The following is a 23,719-nucleotide window of genomic DNA, read 5'->3' as shown; positions in this document are numbered from 1 at the left end:
TGGCAGGGAGGAACCCGGAGGGGTCCCCGGGGCTCCTCAGTGACTTTGCCACCTGACGTGCGGGCTCCCTGTTTGTGAGCCAGGTGACAGCTGGCCCTAAAGCAGACCGCTTCCACAGCCACAGACCCTGACCCAAAGGCAGCACGAGGGAACAGAAGTCTGCTCAGAGCCCCGCTTTCCCAGACTCACCCCATCCCCGGGCCAGCGCCTCCTGGCCTCGGACCCATCTGCCAGCTGCCCTGGCTCCACTCAGGCCCGACTCTGGTGTGCCCTGCGCCCAAGGTGCCCCCGTGCCCCTCCCCTACCCCATGGCACCAGCTGCAGGTTCCCCCTGCAGTAGCACGAAGGTCCCCCCACCCCACGGCCCCCGCTCCAACCTGAGGCCTCCGCCACAATCCACCCTCAAGCGAGGTCTCATCAGCCGCTTCCTCTGCCCTAAACCCCTGCGCACGGTGTCCACTGTCTTCCCGGCGAGCACGCCAGCTCCTCGGCACATCACAGGCTGCAGGCCGGCCTTCTCTGTCCTCTGGCCAGCCCCTCCCCGGCCCAGAGAGCTCTCGTCACCCGCCCATGCCCTGTTCTACCGCTCACCCCTCAGGCCTCACCCCTCCCAGGTGCACCAGGCTGCAGACCACCGTGGAGTGACCTCCACACCCTTCTACGCTTCTTCGCCCATTTGCCCCCGGAGAGATGAAACCCGGCGGCTGAGCCTGGCCATATTCCTCACACAACCCGGGCCTGCTGCTGCAATTCAACTCACACTGGCTAAATCAGACATAAACCAGACTAATAAGGAGAAATATCCTAACACAATTTTCTCCTAACAGTTTAGTAACCAGCTTGTGCAAACAGTTTCCACCGTGGCCCCCGGCTATTCCGTATGCCTGAAATCATTTCTGGGCTAAGCGGTAAAAATTATCGTGCAAACGCAAATAAGGCAAAAGCCCTGCCTCTATGTGCTCTCCATGCACACTCTCTAGCTCCGAGGCTGTCGAAAGCCATCCTGTGACTTGTTTAAAACCCTCCTACTTCCAAGCCCAGTAATGCACTGCTTTCCGGCATCTGCACCAACTGAGGGCTCCAGGACGCACGGATGCACCCAGGTCTTTGCCAGCACCTCGGGCTCCTTCCCACTGGTGTCCCCCGGAGAGGGCACATCAGGAGGCCTCACGGATGCATGGGCTGGGGGGGCGGGAGGGGGGCAGCACCTTGCAGCCGTGCAGCAGAGTCTCCGCCCCTACGTCCTTGGCGTACTCAGCCAGGTCAAAGTCGATGTTGTTGTAGAGCTCCAGCTCCTCCTCGGTCACGGGGGCCACCGCCTCGCCGATGCCTGGGATGAGGATCTTTCCCTTCTTGTCCACCAGAGAGCCTGGAAAGGCACAGGGAGGAGGAGTGCTCAGCAGGCAGGCAGCTCCCACAGGGCCGTGCGCACCGTGGGAGCCCGTGCCCCCCAGCCAGGGGCCGAGGAGGACCGTTTCCTGGGCACGCGTGAACGCTCGAGCACCGTCTAGGCACGTGTGATTATCCAACAGTTTAAATATCGCAGCAACCCGGGGAGGTGTGCAGCCCATCTTCCCGTTTTAACACAAGGAGACTCGGACACCGAAGAGCAGGTGACGCACCCACGGTCCCAGACCAGAATACGCAGCGAGCACGAGCCGCCGTGCTAACCAGTATTTCTTTTCTAATACGTGCTCCTCAAACTAGCTGCTGGCTCAGCGGGTTAAGCGTCCGACTCTCGGTTTCAGCTCAGGTCTGTGACTCTGAGCCCCACATTAGGCTCTGTGCTGACTGCTCAGAGCCTCCTGGGGACTCTCTCTCCCTCTCTCTGTCTGACCCTCCCCTGTTCACGCTCTGCCTCTCCCTCTCAAAACAAATTTAAAAACTTAAAAAAAAAATCTATATAAAAAAGAGGAGGAAGATAAGTAGATCAGAGTAGACTCTAGTCCCAGGAAGGGTGGGCTGCACGTACGGACCCAACATCCGAGAGGGAAGGAGACAGAACTTAGCCAAATTGTGGGCAACACAAAGTTACATCCGGCCTCAAACTAGCAGGATACCGGGAGGACCGGGCCGGCCCCCACAGAGCTGGGCGCGCGGGGACCTCGCTGGGCTGCTACGATGTAAAACACACCGAGGCAGGGGCCCTCCGAGGGGCGGGAGGTACAGCCACGAGCAGCGGAAATGGTCACGTGAGCCTAGCGGACAGCTCACACAGGGCCTGGCGGAGCCAGCGGCTGTCCAAGTTGGGAGTCAGGGGCAAGGCAGGGTTTAGTGACACAGGAAGAGGTCAAGGGGAACGGAGGCAGAAAGGCAGCATGTCCATCTTTTGAAGGAACAGGGAGCAGAGGGAGGGAGCAAGAGTGAAAGAGAGGAAAGTGGTCCAAAAATGATGGTGACAAGCACCAAATGCCGGTGACAGCCTGGAAACAGGCCCCTCCAGCTTCTCCCCGTCAGCAGGAAGGGACGAAACCCGCGCTTACCCATCAGCAAGATGAGGTCTGTCATGGCCTCGTGCACTGAGCCTCCGTACACGCCGGAATGGAGGTCTCTGTCGCTGCACTCCACCTGGACGGAAACGGGCCACTCTACTGGCTGCTTGGCGGGAGCGCGTCCTTGCCACGCAGCAGCAAGTCGAGCAAAGAATGTTCACAAGACCTGACAATCTTCAGGATCAAAATCCGCTCCCTCAAGGAGCAAAGCAAAGGCATTTCCCAAACGACAGCACGTCCGCAGCAACAACGGAGGCCACAGGGGAACGCGCCGCAGGCCGGCACCCTGAGCGCCCTGAGCCCTCTCGGGAGGCTTCGCAGACACCCCGCGCCTTTCTGCTCAGCGGGAACGCCAACACGGAAAGCAGCAGCGAGGACCCTGAGCCTGAGGCCCTGGGCCCAGGTCCTGCTCCCCATGCCCCCGCCCCTCCCCCAGCATGTGACCAGGGTCAGGTTTCAGGCCTCGCCAGGCCTGAGTCCACACCTGTCAAACGGTGAGGTGGGAGCATGTGGCTCACGGCCGGTGGGTCCCTGTGTCCAGCGGTGTGTGAAATCCTCTTGAGAGGCCAGGCGCTCAGGCAGCAATTATGATCGTCCTGGCATTTTTGGCCCATAAAACACCCCCTCACAGTTCACCCCGTGTGCCGGGCACCTCATCTGTGGATGGGACCCGGGCTCGGCTGGCCACGCTGGTGTGAGCCACCCGGGCCTGCCCGCCGCACCCCTGCGCCCCGCGGCTTCGGTGTCTAGTGCAACGACCTAGTTCCCTCGACATCTCTGGGCCAGGCGGGGCCTGAGAGGACATCTCAACTTTTCAAAGTCTTTCTAAAATGCTTTGCACATTACCCTTCCCAGACCACTCGGAGGCGATCCTCCAAACACCCCCAGCTGCAAGCTGTGTGACATGGACTTCTGAGGCCATCCGCGCCCGGAGAACCACAAAGTTGTGCCACATTGACAACCAAGACGCCGAGAAGGCTCTGGGCTCCTCCATCACGCATGTGGCTCCCTTTCTGGGACCTGCCCCCAGGGCCACGACGGACAAGGGGGACTATGGGCTAGAAGACACACCACAAAACACGTAGACGTCTACACGATACCTCAATGAAAAAGTAGCAAATGCCTCTGAGACCGTACGTGATGCACGGCTTCTTCTTTCCCAGCCAGTAATTGTCCGAGATGCACACAAAGTCCACATCTTTAAAGAATGTGTCCTTCCGGGAAAAAATCAGCTCATCCAGGCCTTCAGAGCCCGACTCCTCCATGCCTTCCAGGCAGAATCGCACGTTGACTGGGATTTCCTACGAAGGGAAATGAGGATGCAGAGTTCTGTGTGCAGTTATTTCTTGGACACAAGAGACAGGAAGTCACCAAATGCTTTGAGATCACAAATTTCAAACACTCCACTTCCCCCAGACCCACCACCCAGGCAGGCTGTGTGCAGCCTGCAGTGACCCTGTGTCCTCGGGTCTGGGCCGTCGGGGGACAAGCAGGGATCCAGCCACCCTCACGGAGGACTGCATCCAAGGACACCACAGTGCGACCACTCTTCCTGTTCGTGGGGGCCTCTGCGCTCACCCAGCGTGGATCAGGCATCCCCGGGGGAGCCTGAGCTGCTCTCTGTCCCACACAGGCCGCGACACAGAAAAAACCAATCTTGGCCTGTGCCAGTCACCACCAGCGCACCGTTCCCATCACGGGCGCTCTGCACTGGGACCCCACTCTCCGCGCGCTGACAGGGCCATTCCCCGATGGGCGGACAGTGATGGTTAACACTGCTGTCGCTCTGGCGCCTGCTCCGTGGTTTCCCGGGTCTCCCCAGCGTGCACACTGAGGGAGGTGGCCCTCCACAGATGAGAAAACGAAGCGGCATCCCAGCAAGGTGCCTTCAAAGGTCACACAGGCCACAAGATGGCAGAGCCCCACATGGACACAGATCCGTGGAGTCCCCCAAACGGCTCTCTGCACCTCCTCCCTCGCTCCCCCCACTTCTGTCTCTGAAATGAAATCTTTCCTGGGACGCTGGCACATGGAACAGGTCTAAGAGGCACTGCCCCAGCAGCCACACGTGGCCACGCTCCCCTGGGGCACGCCCACGCCCCCAAGGACCCAGAGGAAGGAGAGCCTTTCCAGTCCCTGAGTCCAGCCAGTCAGAGGTTCTGGGCCTCGGCTCCCTCCTGTGCAAAATGACACCTTGGACCAGAGAGTCCCAGACCCTTTTCAGATCCACCGTTCTACTCTCTGACCAAAATGCTTGTCTCGTTCTCATTTTATCACGATGCAGGATAAGCCAAGATGCAAAAATTATCTATACACGCTGGTCAGGATTAGGTTAAAAACAGCTGTAAAGATCAGAAAGGAACAAAATACAAAACTTCAGACAGCTGCCATTCTGGGCACCGTTTTCCTCTCTACTTCTCTATTTTATAAACTTTAGACCAGGAGCAGGTATTTCACAGTTAAGGAAATATATTTCAAAAACTAAAAATCTCTCAGAAGGATAAAAACCACCCTGAGAGACACGGGGGTCGCCCACGACCACAGGGCCCACGTCACGGCCCGGCGGTGAGGCCTCTCAGCGGTGGGGCCAAGGGCTGAGAACTTGAATCTCCAGTGCCGGTTGGGTCCCTGCTGAGTCGTCAGTACTGTGACCTCCGGACAGCTGTAAAACAATTACGCTTCCTAAAGCTGGAAAACAAACCTATCATCTCAAATCTGATCCAACTGTGCTGACATGGTCTCGGGGAACCTTGCTTTCTCAGATCCCAGTGATCTTTGATCTTCACAGGCGGTGCCAGGGACAGGCAGCCCGGCCTTGTACGGCCTTAATGGGGCCAGTGAGACACGGCTCAAGTACCTGATTTGTTTTCTGGAAGGCTTCCAGGGCATTCAGCCAGCCAGCCACCGGCCCCTTATCATCGGTTGCGCCTCTCCCGTACAATTTGCCTAGAACAGCAATCAGCAAATTCAGTTACACCCACAGCGAAGCAGAAGAGAAAGTGGATTTGGAGCACACCTGCTACCATCTCAGCACACCACACGCGGCCTCCTCTACAAATCAGGAGCCCCGTTTTCATCCTAACGAGAGCCCCGCGTCCCCATCCTAAGTTAGATTAGGGTCCACCATAATCTAAGGGCAAGCACGCGCACGCCCCCACGCGCCCCTCCCCCTCTGCTGCAGACGCAGCCGTCAGCGCTCATGTGCCTGCTGACCCAGCTCCAGGCGGTCACTGCCAGCCGGCTAGTTACTTAAAATCTACGTCCACAACCAGCTGGCAGCAGTAAGGGCAGCACACTGGTCACATGCAGGACCCACAAGGCACCATCATCGAGAGAGAACTGTCTCCCTCAACCTCAATTCTGACACCTAATCTGGTAAAGAAAAGAACGTGTTTATTCTTTACTTCCCCAGGTTACCACCTGGAAAGCCAGAGGACAACTATTGCTTCTCCTGCGTGTAATTAGTCACAGGACCCCCCGGCCATGCACACCCACTCCCGGGTCCCCTTACAGAGGGAGGCGGCTGGGCTGGGCACTGGCTGCCACCAAGGACACTGGGGGAGGGGTGAAGCCCAGACCCTCCTCGCGGCCTGTCGTGCGGCACAGAGCTCGCACAGGGACACCAGGACAGAGGAAGAAACGCGTCCGCGGGCTCAGGCTCAGCCCCCCTCTGGTCGGTCTGCTGTGACCGGTTAGTTCTCTGACTTCCTCACCCTCATCTGCAGCTTGTTTCCAATGTTTCACAGTTTCAGTGAGAGGCTTCGCGCCATCACCACCTTGGGAATTTCTTTCTATAAACGAGACCGGCTTTTCAGGACGGCTGCAGCGCTCTCCTGAAAGTAGCCTCGTTCCCGCGACAAGCACTGCCTGCATCCCGATGGGCTGGTGCGCAGAGGACAGAGGTGCGCAGAGGCGGGGTGCTCCCTGCCTGCAGGCCCCCAACAGGAGACACGGCACGGAGCCTCCCTGGGGTGAGGAGCTAGTGCAGCTGCATCCACGCCCTGCACTCCGAGGGCGCCTCCGTATGGGCCTCGCACACCAGCGCGGTGCACCAGCAGGTGCTCCCATGGACAGGGAGGGGGCCGTGGGGGGACGCGGAAGAGCCACGGAGTCTCCCGAGAGGGATCAGGACAGACACATGACACCGCGGGCATCCTGGGGCAGGAAGCAGAGGGAGCAGGCCCCACGTCACCGAGCCACGGGAGAGCGTCCCACGGGGGAAGAGCGCTGGCCGGGGAGAAGGCCCGGCAGGCCCCGGGCGTGCGCGAGCAGGGTGGGCACTGGCCGGGTTTCTGGTGCGTGTGGTGGGGGACGCGGTGAGCGAGGGAGCCGGGGGGGAAGGGCGGCAGGAGACCCAGGACAGGGGATTCTGTTCCGGGCAGTGGCAAGCGAACGGCCCGCAGGTACGTGTCTGACGCCCAAGAGAGGCCAGACAGTGAGTCGCAGCGGCGCGGCGACAGCGGCCGCGGTGCGGGACTGAGTTTCCTCGGAGGCGCTGCTCTGGGTGGAGAGGTTTCCGCAACTGTGCCCAGTCATGACCACGGCTGACACAAGCCGGGGGAAGGTCTGAACGGAAACTTCACGCATCCGGCTAGAAGAGCTTCAGTGAAAGACAGTGTGCACTTAGCCCACCGGGCGAGGTACAAATGGACGGGCTTTCTCTTCTGGCTGGAGACGGTCAAGTACGGAGATAGGGAGACTCAGGAATGAGTGCGGGGGGACCCTTTACACCGGACAGCAACAGGAAGAAAGAGCCGGGTCCTTGGTAAAGACCGTCAAGTGCCTGTGGGCTCACGGCCCAGGCAGCACCAGGGACTATTACTGAGTGCCTATTACGCCCCTTGCCGGGGAGACAGGGCCGGGGAAGACCAAGGCTCCCCTAACAACCCAGCGCGCAGCTGCTGCAACACACCCGAAGCAGCCGCACGCGGGTTAGGGATCAGGCTGCAGGCTTTCGAGGGCTGCAAGCCTGAATTCACAACACACTTTCTGAGAAAACGTCAGCAATGGAAGGAAGTCTAGCAGACCCCAGGCCTGAAACACTCTTTCCAGAAGGACACATAAGCTTTCTGATGCTTCAGTGACTGGTACACATGTGTGAAACTTCCAGAACCCAGTTGCTAGGTGACGTGAAAATAACTTGTTCTGGAAAGATAACAAGTTCTCTCTCTGAGGCAGGAGAGCAGAAAGGCTTCTCCAGATGCTTCTCCTAGAGAAAGGTGCCCCTTACCATCGCGCTCCACCAGGGTGAAGGGTTCGCTGTCCCAGCCATCCTCGAGGGCAGCCGGCTGCACGTCCAGATGTCCATAAATACACACGGTTTTCTTCTGGGGGTCGGAGCCCAGCTTGCCCAGTAAGATAGGAGGAAGTGGTATCTCGGAGCCGTCAGGGAGCTAAGAGTCGAAAAGGAAGCAAGAGAGGACAGCCTTTGTTTCCCAAATTCGATGCTTGCGGTAGACATTACTAAAGTACCTTGAAAACTGTTATCTGTTCTTATCAACCACCCTCTATTGTACAGTTTAAGAACATATTGTTCGATTGCATCAGTTAACAAGAAACTACTTTCCCATAATCCACAGCACTTAGACCACATAACGTTTATCAACTGCAGGGAGTTTGGTGAATTTTTCAAAGCTGACTTTTTTAAACGTCTATACTGACAAAACAGGTTATGAAGGCCATGCCTGGGATACAACTTTGCTCACTATTTTCTAAAATAATGGAAGAAAACTACTACTATCTTCAAGCAGGAGATAGGTTTGAAATTCTGCACGTGGTTCACAATTATGCACGTGGGAAAGGACGCAGAGCAGGACGGAAGGGAACAGAATTCACAGCAAGTCCTACTCAAGTGGGCAGTGCGAGCCGGGGCCCCCTCGAGCCTCCTCCCCTAATCGGTCTCCCACAGCCCTGCAAGAATGGGGGACAGGGTATCAGTCACAGCACTAAGGGGACCCATGCTTTAGGTAACATGACAGGCTGCTGGGATTCCTGCACCATTTGTCTTTTTGTCTTTCCAGTGAACTCCCCCCATAAGCACTCAGCTCCGTAACTCCTGGTCACCCCGCAGTACCCAGGTGCAGCCCTGGGATGCAAGGTCGCCCACCCACAGGAACCGCCCCCACCACTGGCTTCACGCACCAGTACGGAAGGACAGCCACGACAGGCAAAGAATCATTCCTCACACTCCCTACCCTGGTGACACAGACATGTGACACTATAGTTGCAGCCGACCCACAGCTGGCCTCAGAAAAATAATGTTTCTTTTTAAATGACAAATTTTCTCTTAATAAATTTCTACTCAATATAGCTGAGATGCTGAATACTTTACCATTTTCAAGGATGCCATTAGGGCCCACGGATAAATTTCTACCGAAATTCATGTTGCAGTTTGCAAATCTCTGTCGGAGTATCCCTAACTCCTCAGAAAGTGAAAGAATAAAGTCTGGCTGAGAAACACAGTCCAGTGTTTACGGGGATGCCAGGCCATCCTCTACCGGAGAAGCTGTCCGGGCAGAAGCCCTCAACAAAGATGGCACGTGTCTCCCTCCCTCCTGCCCAACCCCCACGGCCACCACGTGGCCGAGCTCTCAGCCCTTAGGCTCACCTCACCAGCACCCAATGGGTCCTATTCTGTCGTGCACACATAGTTCACTTCTTCCCTCACGTCACTTCTTGCTCAGGGGCCACGACCATCCCATTTCCTGAGCACTTCTGTCTGGAGGTCAGGCCCCTGGTGACCGGGTCCCCCACATCTACCAGCTAGACACCCTCCCCATCCAACCACCTGGGCAGCAAACAGGACCAACATGATGTCACTTAAGCCAGCCTGGGCAGTGAGCCCCACGCCAAAGCCCCACATCAGCCCTTCCCGCTGTCCGTACCCTACCTCAAGCCTCACCCGCCAGGGACCTAAGCTCTGAGGTCCATCACTAGGACCCAGGCTCCCCCCAAATGTCACATCTCCCACGTAAGCCTGGAGATGCTCCAGCTTCTGCGCTTACACAGATGACATCCAACTCCACCCTCAGACCTGTCCCAAGTCAACCTGGCTTCTTGAGGAATGGAACACCGCTGCCCAGTGAACTGATGGGGAGAGCAGCTCCCAGAATCTTTGGAGAACTTTTCTAACAGTGATGAAATCTGTCAGTTCCTTGATAAAAACAGGTCTTAATGTAGTTCAAGAGCGTAGCAGTCATTCCTGTTTTGTCGACACCCTTTCTTAGGAATGCACTGTAACACCAACATTAAATAGAATCAATCTATTGTAATGACGCAACCTTATAAATTGTTCACCACCTCAATTTTTTTTTTAATATGTTAGGGAAAAAGGGAGGGGAGCAATCAATTATGCTTCTAAAAGAAAATAACACAAAGAAACTTGAGTTATCCTCTCACAAGTGGGGAAAAGTGCTGGGAAGCTGCAGTGTATCTTAAATCAACTATTAAATCTGTTGTCAAAAGAAATCTCAAAGATACGATGCTGGACTGGGAATCAGGAGGCCCACGACCTGGCTGTGAGTTCCCTACAGAGACACAGCCCATCTAGGCCTCTGGGTTCTTCCATTTGAGAAAAGACCGAATGCGGCTGAATGTCCACACATAAAACCCCAAGATCATGATACCACCGGACACTTGCATCATCAAGCAAGAGAACCGAGAAAGGCCAACCCTGTCACCCTCCACAATATAAACGAATATTACAAACTTGTGAAACAGGTCACTGCTGTGGGACTTGAAATCATCTGAAACTAACACAGTGGGATAATGTTCCATGAGTGAGACTGTTCATTCAAGGTAGGAAAAAAAATGAACCAAATTCATCTGTCAGATTCCTGGCCTAAAATGCAGCGGGGCCCCCAGCCCCCACATAAAGGTGTTCATTTTCAGGAACCAAGTCATAAAAAAAGTGCCGTTTCTAGCCCCTGGGATGCCAGGGCACACAGTGCGGTGAGTGGGAACCTTCGTTACTTCTACATCTGCGTGGGTTGGGTAGCGTGTAACTTCCTGGTTTGAATGCACACTGCTTTCTGCCGGGGCTGGGGGTCCCAGCTATTTTCTAAGAGTGGCCGTTACATTAACTTATTTCTAAGTAACCTCAGCAGCTCTCCCACCTGGAGAAAAACGCTGAGTATCACAAAAGCTTTGCCCCAATCCAACTGACAGAATCATGCAGTTTATACCCAAATCAGGCCTTTCCTGTTTGCTCTAAAGACAAGCAGATTATCTGAAGCAAGGTGGTTTAAGAATGTGCTGAGTCCTACGAACCCCTCGGGGGACCTGCTGGCTATGGTTCCCTAAGTCCCAGGGTGCCGGGTCCGTACCTTCTGTTTGCCAATATCTACCAGTTCCACGGAGCCGCCCAGCTGCTTGATGTCTGCAGCAGCAAGTTCCAGCATCCGCCTGATTTCACCTCTCTTCTCGGGCCACGCAGATACGCTCTGGATGGCCACCCATTCCGCGAGTTTCTGTTTGGGGATAAGAAGCAAAAAGGGATTCTGAAAAGGTGCTGCTTGAGGAAGAAAGGTATTCATGATTATGCCAGGTTTCGGGCACGCAAAGTTGACTCGCTACCTGTGGCCACTCCATTTATAACGTGACAGCTGGATGTAAAAGAGAAGAGCTATCGCATTGGTTTTTTGTTTAAGATTTTAAAAAATTGTATTGTTTCAAGAACTGCAGTGTAATAACAGAAAAATGTCAGACTGTTTTGTTTTTTTTTTTAAATGTTTTATTTATTTCTAGGAGAGGGAGAGAGAGACAGCGTGAGCAGGGGAGGGTCAGAGAGAGAGGGAGTCACAGACTGAAACAGGCTCCAGGCTCTGAGCTGGCAGTCAGCACAGAGCCCGACGCGGGGCTCGAACCCACGAACCGCGAGATCATGACCCGAGCGAAAGTCGGACGCTTAACCAACTAAGCCACCCGGGCGCCCCAATGTCAGACTGTTTTTACCCTTTAAGCATGAGATGAATGTAAAATGTGCAAAGTTCCATAAGTAAGTTTATGTATGAATCTAACAAAATTAAAGCTGAAACATACAGAAACAACATTTTCACAGTCCAAGTGAGCTTATTATTCATGCTAACAATGGCCAAGTTCTTTAAAGTGTAATTTTCAGGGGCGCCTGGGTGGCTCAGTCGGTTAAGCATCCGACTTGGGCTCAGGTCATAATCTCGCGGTTCGTGGGTTCGAGTCCCGCATCGGGCTCTGTGCTGACTGCTAGCTCGGAGCCTGGAGCCTGCTTCAGATTCTGTGTCTCCCTCTCTCTCTGACCCTCCACCCTCATGTGGTCTCTCTCTCTTTCTCACTCTCTCTCTCAGAAATGAATAAAACATTAAAAAAATAAAGTGTAATTTTCAGAATGAGAACTACAGATTTAATCTGAAATGTGTCTTCCAAGAATAACTTTGAGCACAATTCTTTAAATTAGTGTCAGAAACAGATTAATATATAACATTGTTGAATCATTTAAAACAGACTAATTGCAAAAAAAACGTTATTTAGTCTATATCAGGTGGAGATTAAACAAAACTCTTGGATTAGCTCTCTTATTTCTAGAAACATATATACACTCAGACTTGTGAAGCACTAAAGGGTAACTTGCATACTGTGATGAGAAGGTAGAGAAGGAGACCTCTAGATAATACATATACACTTCAGGTTGCCGAGTGTGTGTGCGTGCGCGAGTGTGTGTGTGTGTCAAGAACTCTGGAAGATCTACTCTCTCAGCAAATTTTCAGTATACAACACAGTATGATCAATTACAGTCACCACGCTGTACATTGGATCCCTGGAACTACTTATCTCAGAACTAAAAGTTTGCTCCCTTTGACCCCTATCTCCCCATTTCCCCCTCCCCCACTCCCAGCAACCACCATTCCACTGTTTCTGCACATTCCACTTTTTAAGATTCCGCATATGAGTGAGATCACGAGGTATCTGTCTCACTCCGTCTACACAATACTTAAAAAACTTTTCTTTAACATTTACTTTTGAGAGACAGGACATGAGTGGGGGAGGGACAGAGAGAGAGGGAGACACAGAATCTGAAACAGGCTCCAGGCTCTGAGCTGTCAGCACAGAGCCCGACGCGGGGCGCGAACCCAAGAACTGCGAGATCATGACCTGAGGCCAAGTCGGACGCTTAACCGACTGAGCCACCCAGGCACCTGTGTCTACACAATATTTTTAATACTTGATTTAAATGGCATAGCTCAGGGGCACTGGGTGGCTCCGTCAGTTAAGTGTCTGAGTCTTGATTTCAACTCAGGTCATGATCTCACAGTTCATGAGCTCGAGCCCCATGTTGGGCTCTTTGCTGTCAGTACAGAGCCTGCTTGGGCTTCTCTCTCTCTATCTCTGTCCCTCCCCAACTCATGCTTGCATGCTCTCTCTCTCTCTCAATAAATAAACTTAAAATAAGTAAATAAATAAATAAAAGGCATAGCTCATATTAGCTTCCTGACAGCTTCTCTGAGCCCCACTGGATTAAACCTAATTTACTAGAATAAATATTCCCTTACCTTAACGTAGCGATCCTGATTTTCGTCAACATACTTAAACAGGGTGGTGAGGGCTGACATCTTTCAAACAAATCGCGGAACTTGAAGGGTCCTGGAAAGAAAAACAACCCGTCCGCCCTGCCTGTAGACAGGCCTGACTGAGCAGCGGGCCAGGAAGGCACTTGCTGAAGACGCTATAAAGTGCTACTCCACCCTCGCAGCCATCACGAGGCTCCAGGAAGTGACCACAGTGCACACACAAGCAGTGAGAGGCTCAGGGTGACCTCCAAATTCTTTTCTCCAAAGGAAAGTGTGCACATAATTGTGGGTCAAAAAAGGCAAGTAACTGAAGAAAGGGCTTCAGTTGAAGACAAGCTGATGAAAGTTAAAAGTAGGTTGCTCCCGGTAACACTGGTTTATTAGCACTTAAAAGTTTTCTAAAGCACATGCTAAACTTCCCACTTATTAATACCACAAATAATCACTCCAGAGATTGCAGCAAAACTGTCACATCCTGTTACTGTCACAAACCCACAACACAGCAATCAAAATGCAAGGCAGACAAACTCCAATTTAAAAAGTTGACAATCTGAGCCCAGGAGTGGTCAAAGGCAACGTGCGAGACCCCCATGCAGGCCTGATGAAGAAATTTCCGTGGAACCCAGCCTCCCGTCAGAGTGCATTTTCCAACACCCAGCTTCTCACGTGTGAGACCCAATACACCCCGCTCTGACTTGCAAGTAAGTACAGGGGACAGGAAATCATTTGACCAGTCGTCTTTAAAGACGGGAATGAGCAGGAAACAAAAGGATTCTGGTTTGGGGACCTTCGAAATCCGTTGTCCTTCCTTCCCTCCACTGACATCTCAAATTCCATCAAGTGGCAAGTCTGGCCTGAAGCGGAGCTGAAAGGGCTCAGCTCACCACAGCCCCAGCAAATATCTCAGAAATGCGGCTGTGGGGACGAGATCCTGTAACAGCCAGGTAGTTCCAGTCCAAGGGTGTTTTTTTCTTGGAGGATTCCAAAGCGATTGCTAAACCGAGCAGTGACTCTATCTACGGGACATGAGGCCTGGCGGCCGCTCAGCACACAAAAGAGACACCCCAGCTGTGCTGTAGGACTTCAGGACGGACAGATCCGAATGCTTAGTTCCAGTGCATAAAACGTTCACACACCTCCGAGCCACCTCAGACTGCGGCCCCCGAGGCTTTTATCTGAAACACAAGACGGCCGACAAAGGCCGGAGAGGCATTTCATGAGCGTAAGCCAGCCAAATGTCCACCCATCTATCACCACTCGTGTGAATCCGGAAGCTGTCCACGACCATATGCTGCACTGGGTGCCTTTTATCTGGGTTCCGGCTTATGCGATACCAGAACCCCCCAGCTCACTGTGCTATCTTCTCATCAACATTCTCTGCAGCCAAATTAAACGACCGCCCTCCAGCTAAGGCAGAGATACAACTGCCTAAGTTGCACTTTCAGCAAAGGCGGAACAGGGACCAGATTGTTCAGCTCTCCCGGCAAGTCACCAGGGCGGCCTGAAGAGCAAATCCTTCTCTGCATTCCTAATCCGGTCAAAGCAGGTCAGGCCAAGCCATTTTCTCGCTCCCACTCACAGTTCTGGGAGTTCCTGTCCCAACCTGCCCCTCCCCCCATCCAAGTACCGAAACCATTAAAAATGGGGCCACTTTGACATGCCCTGCTGAACCCCACTTGGGAAGGTAAAAGCGCTGTGTGGGAGTGAACAGGAGCAAACATTATGCTTTCAAACTAAATGCCAGGATCTCTCACTTTCCCGGGCAGTGCCATCACTTAAATAATGAAGCTGGTGGCAGCCAGAAGTAGCCGCACAGCACAGAAGACACCTACTGTGTCCCGGTCCTTATCTCTCAAGTTCTCCAGCTCGTGACACCAGGTCAGCACGAGGATGCCCATCCAGGCCCCCACTCACGCCGTGGAGCGCTGCCCGGGGCGGGACCACCCCCAGTTTGCAGATGGGGAAACTGAGGTCAAGGGCAGGGCTCACCCTCGCGCCTCACACCCACAGGCTGCAGGCTCCCAGCCTGGACGTCCCGCGGGACCTACGGACTCCTGACCCCGGGCCCCGGCCGGCCAGCAACATCGACCTGAAGGCTCTTGGGGAGAAAGCGCCTTGAGTTTTGTGGGGGCCCCTGGGGAGGAAGCGGCTGAGCGGTCGGTCTTCTGTGCGTCCTGCCCGCCGCCCGCAGCGCCCAGGGACCCAACGAGGGCCTTCTTTTAACCGCGATATCCTCTCTCCCCGTCCCTCCTGGACACGCGTACGAGGCGATGGGCCAGGCCCCTCCAAGCCCGGAATCCCGGGCACGACTCCCCCCCGGGCCCTCGGCCCCTGCNACCCGGCCTCGCCCCGCCTCTCTCCGCCCCCCCGGCTTGGGAGACCCGCACGGAGCTCCTGGCCTCTGACCCCGAGGGCTGCGGCCGTCCCGCCACTTCCGCCCCTGCTTCCCGCTTGGTGCCGCCGGCTGCGGTCGCGGGCGTGGGTGGAGAGGCTCTGAGGCCCCGGGAGCGGCGCACGCCCCTCGCTCCGGCTCGGGGCGCTGCGCCTGTGCCCGGCCACACGCGGTGCCGTTTGACGCCGCCGGGCCCTAGGTCCGCAGGGGGAAGGGGGCGTTTAAGTGTTTCAATCCGGTGATCCCGGGACGGAGGGCGCAGCAGGACCCACCCTTTGCTGTGCTTACCTTTGAAATTCCGAGACCCCAGGTGGTGGTGATCGTCTCCGTGAGAGCCGTGCCGCGAGAACTTGGCCGAGACTCTACCTTCCCACGCTCTGTACTGTTTGTTATAAAGGTGGTTTATTTGGGGAGAGAGAGGGAGGGAGGATCCCAAGCAGAGCCCAATCCAACTCAGCCCCCCTAGGTAGATGGAGACCTCAGCCCAGGGCCTCAGCCCGCTGAGCCACCCGGGTGCCCTTGTTTTTAACAGCAAGTTCAGTAGTGGCAAAAGATGTAAATACTTTAACTTTTCCATCTATATCCCTCTCAGAGTGTTATCAAATTGTAACTCTTCTTGTGGATTAAGTTCGAAAAATGAGGGAAAATTAAATACTGAAAAGTTCCGATTCCACGCCCCCCGCCCCCCAGTCCAGTCATACGGTACAAAGAGCTTTTACCTTAAGGGAACATTTTTTTCTATATTCAGTAGTCTTATTTATTTTTAACCATTTCTTTTTTTCTTGACTCTGTGTATTTTAAGAACATTTTTAATTGAACTGCAGTTGACGTATAACACATTCATTTCAGGTGTACCAGTGATTCAACAATTATTACGAAATGCTCACAAAGTGTAATTACCATCTGTCATCATACAGTTATTACAGTATTATAGACTCTTATTTCTTCAGCTGTAGGTTACATCTCTGTGACTCATTTTGTTAATAAATTTGTACCTCTTAACCCCCTTTACCTAATTTGCGCTCCCACAATCGTTACTCCCTTGGCTTTATTTATGAGCCTGTTACTCTCTTGCTGCTGTTGTTGGCTTGCTTGTCCACCTATAGGTGAAATTTCAGGGGTTTTGTCTTTGCATAATACCTTCTAGATCCGACCAGTTTGTTGTGAATGTCAAGATTTCATTTTTTTTAATGGCTGGGGCATATCCATCGTGTATATATCTCACATTTTTATCCATTCATCTCAATGGATCCTTAGTTTGCCTCCATTATCTTGGCTATTGTAAATAATGCTAAATAAACAAAGGGGTGCATATATGTCTTCAAATTAGTGTTTTTGTTTTCTTTGGGTAAATACCCAGAAGTGCAATTACTGGATTGTATGGCATGGCTATTTTTAATTTTTTGAGGAACCACCATAGTATTTTCCAATTTGCACCAATTTACCAATGTCACCAATTGTTAACAAAATTTTTTTTCTTACCAATGTTGCACCAATTTACATTCCCACCAATAGTGCACACTGGGGTCCTTTTTCTCTGAATCCTTACCAATATTTGTTATTTCTTATGTTTTTGATATTAGCCATCAAACTGACATTTTAACACCTGATAGTCTTTTATTGATGATCCTTTCATACTTTTCTGCAAGAGAATAGATATAGAAATTTAAATTAATATTTGCCTTTCTATACCTAGAAATCTCTCAGTGTGAAAGTTTTTTTCCAGATTAAATTCTCATTACAATGCTTATTCGTACATGATTGATAAAAACCACCTAAATATATTTCACCCTTGAACAACACAGGTGTTAGAGGTACTGATTCCCCGCTGCAGTCAAAAACCCATTTAAAAGTTTTGACTTCCCAATTACTTAAATACTAATAGCCTACTGTTGACTGGATACCTTACTGATAAGCAGTTGGTTAACAGATATTTTTTGTTATATGTATTATATACTATGTTCTATATTCTGTTAAGTATATATATTCTATAAAGCAATCTAGAGAAAAGAAAATGTTAAGAAAATTATAAGGAAGAGAAAATATACTTACAGAACTGTACTGTATTTATCTGAAAAAGTCCACATATGAGTGGACCCGTGTAGTTGAAGCCCATATTTTCAAGGGTCAACTGTATACATTTAGCAAAGAATTCTTAGATATTAAAGGTAATTTAGTGGAAATCTATCATTTAATCGTATCTATTGGGCTTTTAAAAAATTAGTTCAGGTGTCTATTAAGTGAGATTATTGCTGGAATGAGACAGGGTTCAGTGAAAAATAATAGCAAACAGGGGACTTAGAGTAGAATCCATAAACATTACCATTAAGTTCATCAAATTTTTATAGGTATATGGTGGTGAAAAATAAAGGAACAAAGAAGCAAGAAAAGAAAAAAAAGAACAAAGAAGCTATTGGTAAATAAAAGCCAAAAAGAGGTTTGAGTCCAAGTAAGATGTGAATATTATTTATGTGCCTGCTAATCATTTGACAGAGTTGATGAAAACATTTCTCTTACAAATCTGAATAAAAGTCAAGAAAATACAGAATTTACTCTTGATACGGAATTCTTTTCCTTGGAAATATAATGTTAATTGTGAAAAGATGGGCCCTCTATTTCCTTCCCCTTGAAATAACACAAAATATGTAGCCAGCAAGCGTCCTTTATAAAGGAGGCATTCTCCAATAATAGTCTACTGTGGTATTTCAAATTTCCCCATTGTTTGAAACATTTGAGGCTTTTTGAGTTAAATGTACAGCACTTAGGGCTGCCTGGGTGGCCCAGTTGGCTAAACATCAACTTCAGCTTAGGTCATGATCTCATGGCTTGTGAGTTTAAGCCCCACGTAGGGCTCTGTCCTGACAGCTCAGAGCCTGGAACTGCTTCAAATTCTGTGTCTCCCTCTCTCTCTGACCCTCCCCTGCTCATTCTCTGTCTCTCTCTCTCAAATTAAAAAAAAAACATTAACAAAATTTAAAAAATTAAATGTACATCACTTAGAATGATGCCTGCACTGAGTGTCTTGGTGTGCCCGAGCTGCTATAACTACCGTAGACTGGGTGGCTTGTAAATGACAGAAATGTGTTTCTCCCAGCTGGGGAGGCTGGAAGTCCAAGACCATGGTGCCGTCAGATTTGGGGACTGGTGAGAGCCTGCTTCCTAGTTCCGGACAGACAGCCGTCTTCTCGCTGTGCCCTCACACAGTAGCAGGGGTCAGGCAGCCTTGTGGGCCTCATTTACGATGGTACAAATCCTCTTCCCGTTCACCAGGGTGATTAGGTCTCAACAGTTTCGGGAGGACACATTCAGTCTATAGCACTGTCTTAAAGGAGGGCAGGAAGCAGGACAGCAGGTAGCTCACTGCCCGCATGACCCAACCCTGTCTGCCAAAGAGGACGTGTAGAATTTGAGAAGCTGGGGATTGGTGCCCTTAAAACTCTGAGGCTTCCTTTAAAAGTCCTCCTGGGACACCAGGTGTCAGTCTGAGGACCACTGCCTTGCTTGCTGATAAGTAAAGGAGCTGGTACTTGAACCTCGGGGTGCACAGCTCGGAATGCCCAGCAGGTGGCCCTGCAGTCCGTTTGTTTCCGGATAAAGGATGCTTTGCAGATGGCGTTGTAGCAAGGAATCTGATCTTAGCTTAAAGCGCTGAGTGAATAAGTTTCTCTTCTTCTCTGTGGGATTTTTGGGGAACAGGGACACCATGAGACAAAACAAGGAAAGAGGTATGTGGACAGTTGACCAGAGGTGGGTGCTTCAGAAAGAGAAGTGATGGGCCCGCTCTAAGAATTTAGGGAATACAAGATTTTGGAAGTTACCATTGATTACAGACCCACTCATAAAAGCGTCGGATGCCACTTCCAATCACTGCAGGCTCTGGTTCCTGGCACGAGTCACAGCCTACTCTCCAGAACCTCACTCGGCTCTGTGAACCATGCTTAACCAGACACACAGCCATGGGAGCACCCATCCCCCTGGAAAACAGAACTTTTCCTGGGCACAGAGGCCACTTGGGAGAAGGTAACTGCATTAAGAGAGAACCTGCCATGTAGGATGGCATAAAGGAGAAAGCAGAATTCTAGGAGGCCAGTAGCAGGCAGCTACAAATGACCTGCATGGCTCCCCACTTCCTTAGCCTTAAGCAGCTAGCTGGTAGAGTCTAGTCTCGCCCAGAATTGGCCTCTGAGAGTCTCTTTCCTGCCCGGCTTTCATTCCCTGGGCATCAGCCAATCTGTTTTTCTAGCCCTGAATGCTTGTATTTCCTCCGACCTGCCAGAGGCTCAGGATTAGTATGTCTGTCATGTACCATGCCCCATTGTTCGCGGCAAGAACCAGGGAGCCCTGGAGATGTAAAGGCTGAGTGTGAAGTGTTCCATTTCTCTCATAATTCAGCGTCTGTCTCCCTGATCCCAGGGCGGGTTACGGCTAGTAGGGACTGGGACTCTGAGTAACCCCTGCCTGTGGTTAACTGTTAGATTATGTTGTTCTGGCTTTTTGTCTTTTGTTGTTGTGCCTGGGCAATATGGACAGGGTGTTCTCTGTTTTAATGCAGGCGTTCTTAGCCGTATTATTCATTTTTTTAAAAAATTTTTTAACATTTATTTATTATTTATTTTTGAGAGACAGAGCATGAACAGGGAAGGGGCAGAGAGAGAGGGAGACACAGAATCCAAAGCAGGCTCCAGGCTCTGAGCTGTCAGCACAGAGCCTGATGTGGGGCTCGAACCCACGAACTGTGAGATCATGACCTGAGCCAAGGACAGACGCTTAACCGACTGGGCCACCCACACGCCCCAGCCTTGTTATTTTTTATTTTATTTATTTACTTATTTTTACTAAAGTTGGGGTTAGGCAGCCGTATGTCTGAAAGGGAGCCTTGTTGTCAATTTAATGCTAGATTTTCCTTTTTAATAGTTGGTGTTTCGGAGATACATTTTGTTTATGTATTAGAGCAGCACATAGAACTGTGTGGTGTAACACTTTTAGAAAGAATGTTCTGAAAGCCATGGTTGTGACATACTAACATGAAGCCGTAACTAAGCACACTGGCCTTGAGTTTCAGGTACTGACAAGTCCAGTACTTGGCATACAGTAGGCACTCATTAAGAACTTGACGAGTGAACAGACTAATGAATGGATGCATAAAGCTGTTTTTTCTTCTGTTCTTTCCTCGCTGCCTTGGATAGCTCTCCAACAGGTGTACTTTACAGCCGTAGTGATTGGGAAGAAAAGTTAACACGCTCTCCCTTCTCCCTAGTCCTGCAAAATTGTATGTTTACTGGAAAGGCTTGAGTCTTAACCTCACAGTTGCTCACTCAGCATCTAGGGCTAGACCTCTGAATAAATGCAAAAAATTCTTCATTTGCGAGTTATAAATGTCTGTAGGCAATCTAATGCCATGGTAATCCCATCCAAGGCAAAAAAAAAAAAAAAAAAATCCAAGCTCCCTTCCATCTCCACAAAATTTCAAATAAACCAAAATTCTTCCCATACACACGGTCCTTGGACAGAAGGGGTGGGGGTTGGGGGTGGAAGCCCCCTTATCAATTCCTTAACAGGTTTTAAGATGCTATGGCCACTTACCACATACCAAGTATGTGACAGCATTCAAATAGCATACGAGTGGTTTTTGTTTCCAGGTGTCTTTGATTCAGAGCTTTAGATTTAGTCGGAAACTAAATTGTGGTAACTTCCCTTTTTGGTTTCTTGAGCTAATTAAATATAGGGAAAATGCAGAAACCCTCATTAGAAAGTACTATTTACCAAACTTGTGATGTTTAATATAGTCCACAGAGTACGTTTCCACCCGATCCTCAGAGCAAACATTGAAGAGAATTTCTTTCGCCTGTGTCCTGCTACCTCTCTGTTTCTTTTTTTCTTTTTCTTTTTTTATTAATTTTTTTAATGTTTTATTTATTTCTAGGAGAGAGAGAGAGAGACAGCGTGAGCAGGGGAGGGTCAGAGAGAGAGGGAGTCACAGACTGAAACAGGCTCCAGGCTCCGAGCTGGCAGTCAGCACAGAGCCCGACGCGGGGCCCGAACCCACGAACCACGAGATCATGACCTAAGCGAAAGTCGGCCGCTTAACCGACTAAGCCACCCAGGCGCCCCTCTGTTTCTTTTTTTCAACGTGTATCATGTGCTATGAGAGTAGAGTGGGAATAACAAAGAAGACGAGTGTCTTCCATCTATAGTTGTGATGCACCATCTTGTTTCTTACCAAACCCTCAAAGACAATGGATGCCATGAATTTTTGCCTGTTTTTGAAACAACTATGACTCAGCACACAAAACGTTAACTTTGACAGAATTTCCAGTTTCTTTTTTATTGTGGTAAGAATATTTAACATCAGATCCACTCCCCTGACAAATTCTGAAGTGCCCTCTCCAGCACTGTTACCTATCGTGCAGAGCTCACTCGCCTTGCTTGACCGAAACCCTATACCCACTGGACGGCAGCTCCCGTATTTCCCCTCCCCTTGCGCCTGGTAACCACCAGCCTCCCCTCTGTTTCTGTGAGTTTGACTATTTTAGATACCTCGTGTAAGTGGAATTGTGCGGTACCGTTCCGTCTGTGACGGGCTTATGTCACTCGGCATTATGTCCTCAAACTTCATCCATTGTTGCAGACGGCAGGATTTCCTCTTCTAATGCTGAGTAATATCCCGCTGTGTGTAGGCAGCACATTCTATCTAATCCTCTGTCCATGGATATTTAGGCTGTTTCAAAAAGTAAAACTAGAACTACCATAGATTTAAGCAACCTGACTTCTGGGTATTTATTTATCCAAAAGAATTGAAATCAGAATCTTGTAAAGGTATCTGTGCTCCCACGTTTCACGGACAGAGATGTGGAAACAATCCAAAAAGTATTTTAATTGCCTTTGGCGTTTCTAATTTACAGACTTCACAAAGTCCTGCATTCTCTGTACTTCAGAGAAAAATGTTAACTTGTCCAAGAAAGAGAAATTGTGGCTGTATTTACTGTATTTACTGTAAGTAAGTCTGAAAAAGTGGAACAGGAGCAGGGAAATCGGGAGATCGTTTGGAGATCTGCAACACGCACCCTGGGCAGGGCCAGCCCGCCCCCACGCCAGCTCAGGGGGGAGGTTTGACAGCCTGAGGCTCCAGTCACGTTATGCCACAGTAGAAAGGTCTGGAATAAGGGATGAGGAGGGCTGGTTATTGAGTTCACTTGCCGGGGTTCTGTTTACACTAACACCTTCCACATTGCCATGGACAAAATTGATTTGTTTTTCATTTTAGTCCTTTACATCTAGTCCACTCCACTGATGTGTGTGAATTTCCAAGTGCTGTGAGAATTTCAAACTCATCTTGGAGCTTTGCAATTACTGATGCTACCTGTGATTTGTCATCCTTTATAAGGGGACAGGTTGTCAGGACTCACCTCTGAGCTGGGGATGGGCCTTCAGGGTTTACTGACTCTGTCAGCTGCAAGAATACCACTGTTCAGGGGCGCCTGGGTGGCTCAGTGGTTGAGTGCCCGACTTCGGCTCAGGTCATGATCTCACAGTCCATGAGTTCGAGCTCCATGTGGGGCTCTGTGCTGACAGCTCAGAGCCTGGAGCCTGCTTTAGATTCTGTGTCTCCCTCTGTCTGCCCCTGCCCTGCTCATACTCTGTTCCTCTCTGTCTCAAAAATAAAATAAAAACAAAAATCAAAACAAAAAGAACACCACTGTTCATTTCTCGCGGATACTTAAATGTACCCAAATATTTGATTATCTTTACTAATTCAAGAAAAAACTTTTAGATGTTTGAGCCTGCTTCCCCAACCCCTCACCTTGCAGTGCTTATTTAGAAAGGATCCAAATGCTGATTTTAATTAAGAACATATGACACTTATTGCGGCTTACTTCAGATTTAAAATAAAGGCTATAAAACATAACAGAAACATGTGTGCTCACCAAAAATTATACCTATTTCCCGATACCTCAAGTAGGTTTCTGCCAAAAGGGCTCCCACACGTCGTATTTAGTGGTGGATGATCTTTGCGTCTCCGCCTGTTCCTGAGAGCACAGGTTCTTCCCATGATGTAAGGATGGCCAGGAGAGAAGTGTTTCAATTTTCCTTTTAGTGATCAGCAGACTCTCCTGGTAGCTTTCCTTTTCTTGCTGGAGAAGGGAAGGGTATACTGGGGGAACTTTAAAAAATTCATCACTTGTTTACATTTCACTGGCAGTTTGTAGCTATTTTCCTGGCTTGTGTTTTACGGGACAGAGAGAGGTGGGGAAAGAAAACTATCCCGTTTCAAGAACATAAATGGCGTTAGGGGC

At 50.5% G+C, this 23,719-nt stretch overlaps 1 protein-coding gene across 1 annotated transcript in view; it reads right to left on the bottom strand.

The window, feature by feature from the left end:
* CNDP2 (carnosine dipeptidase 2) overlaps positions 1 to 23,719 on the bottom strand; it is a 560,556-nt gene that overhangs the window by 3,493 nt on the left and 533,344 nt on the right. Inside the window, exons 2-8 of the mRNA XM_077752690.1 lie at positions 13,016 to 13,107; positions 10,817 to 10,960; positions 7,723 to 7,885; positions 5,350 to 5,438; positions 3,593 to 3,793; positions 2,484 to 2,568; positions 1,209 to 1,369 (exon numbers count right to left, since the gene is read on the bottom strand). Of these exons, the coding sequence (XP_077608816.1) occupies positions 1,209 to 1,369; positions 2,484 to 2,568; positions 3,593 to 3,793; positions 5,350 to 5,438; positions 7,723 to 7,885; positions 10,817 to 10,960; positions 13,016 to 13,075 (903 nt within the window). The 5' untranslated portion in view covers positions 13,076 to 13,107. The remainder of the gene's footprint in view (positions 1 to 1,208; positions 1,370 to 2,483; positions 2,569 to 3,592; positions 3,794 to 5,349; positions 5,439 to 7,722; positions 7,886 to 10,816; positions 10,961 to 13,015; positions 13,108 to 23,719) is intronic.

Source organism: Crocuta crocuta, unplaced genomic scaffold, assembly GCF_008692635.1.
Source record: "Crocuta crocuta isolate KB4526 unplaced genomic scaffold, BGI_CrCroc_1.0 scaffold101, whole genome shotgun sequence".
NCBI lineage: Eukaryota > Metazoa > Chordata > Mammalia > Carnivora > Hyaenidae > Crocuta > Crocuta crocuta.
Note: the sequence above shows the minus strand (reverse complement) of the source record. Positions and strands in the feature narration are given on the sequence as shown.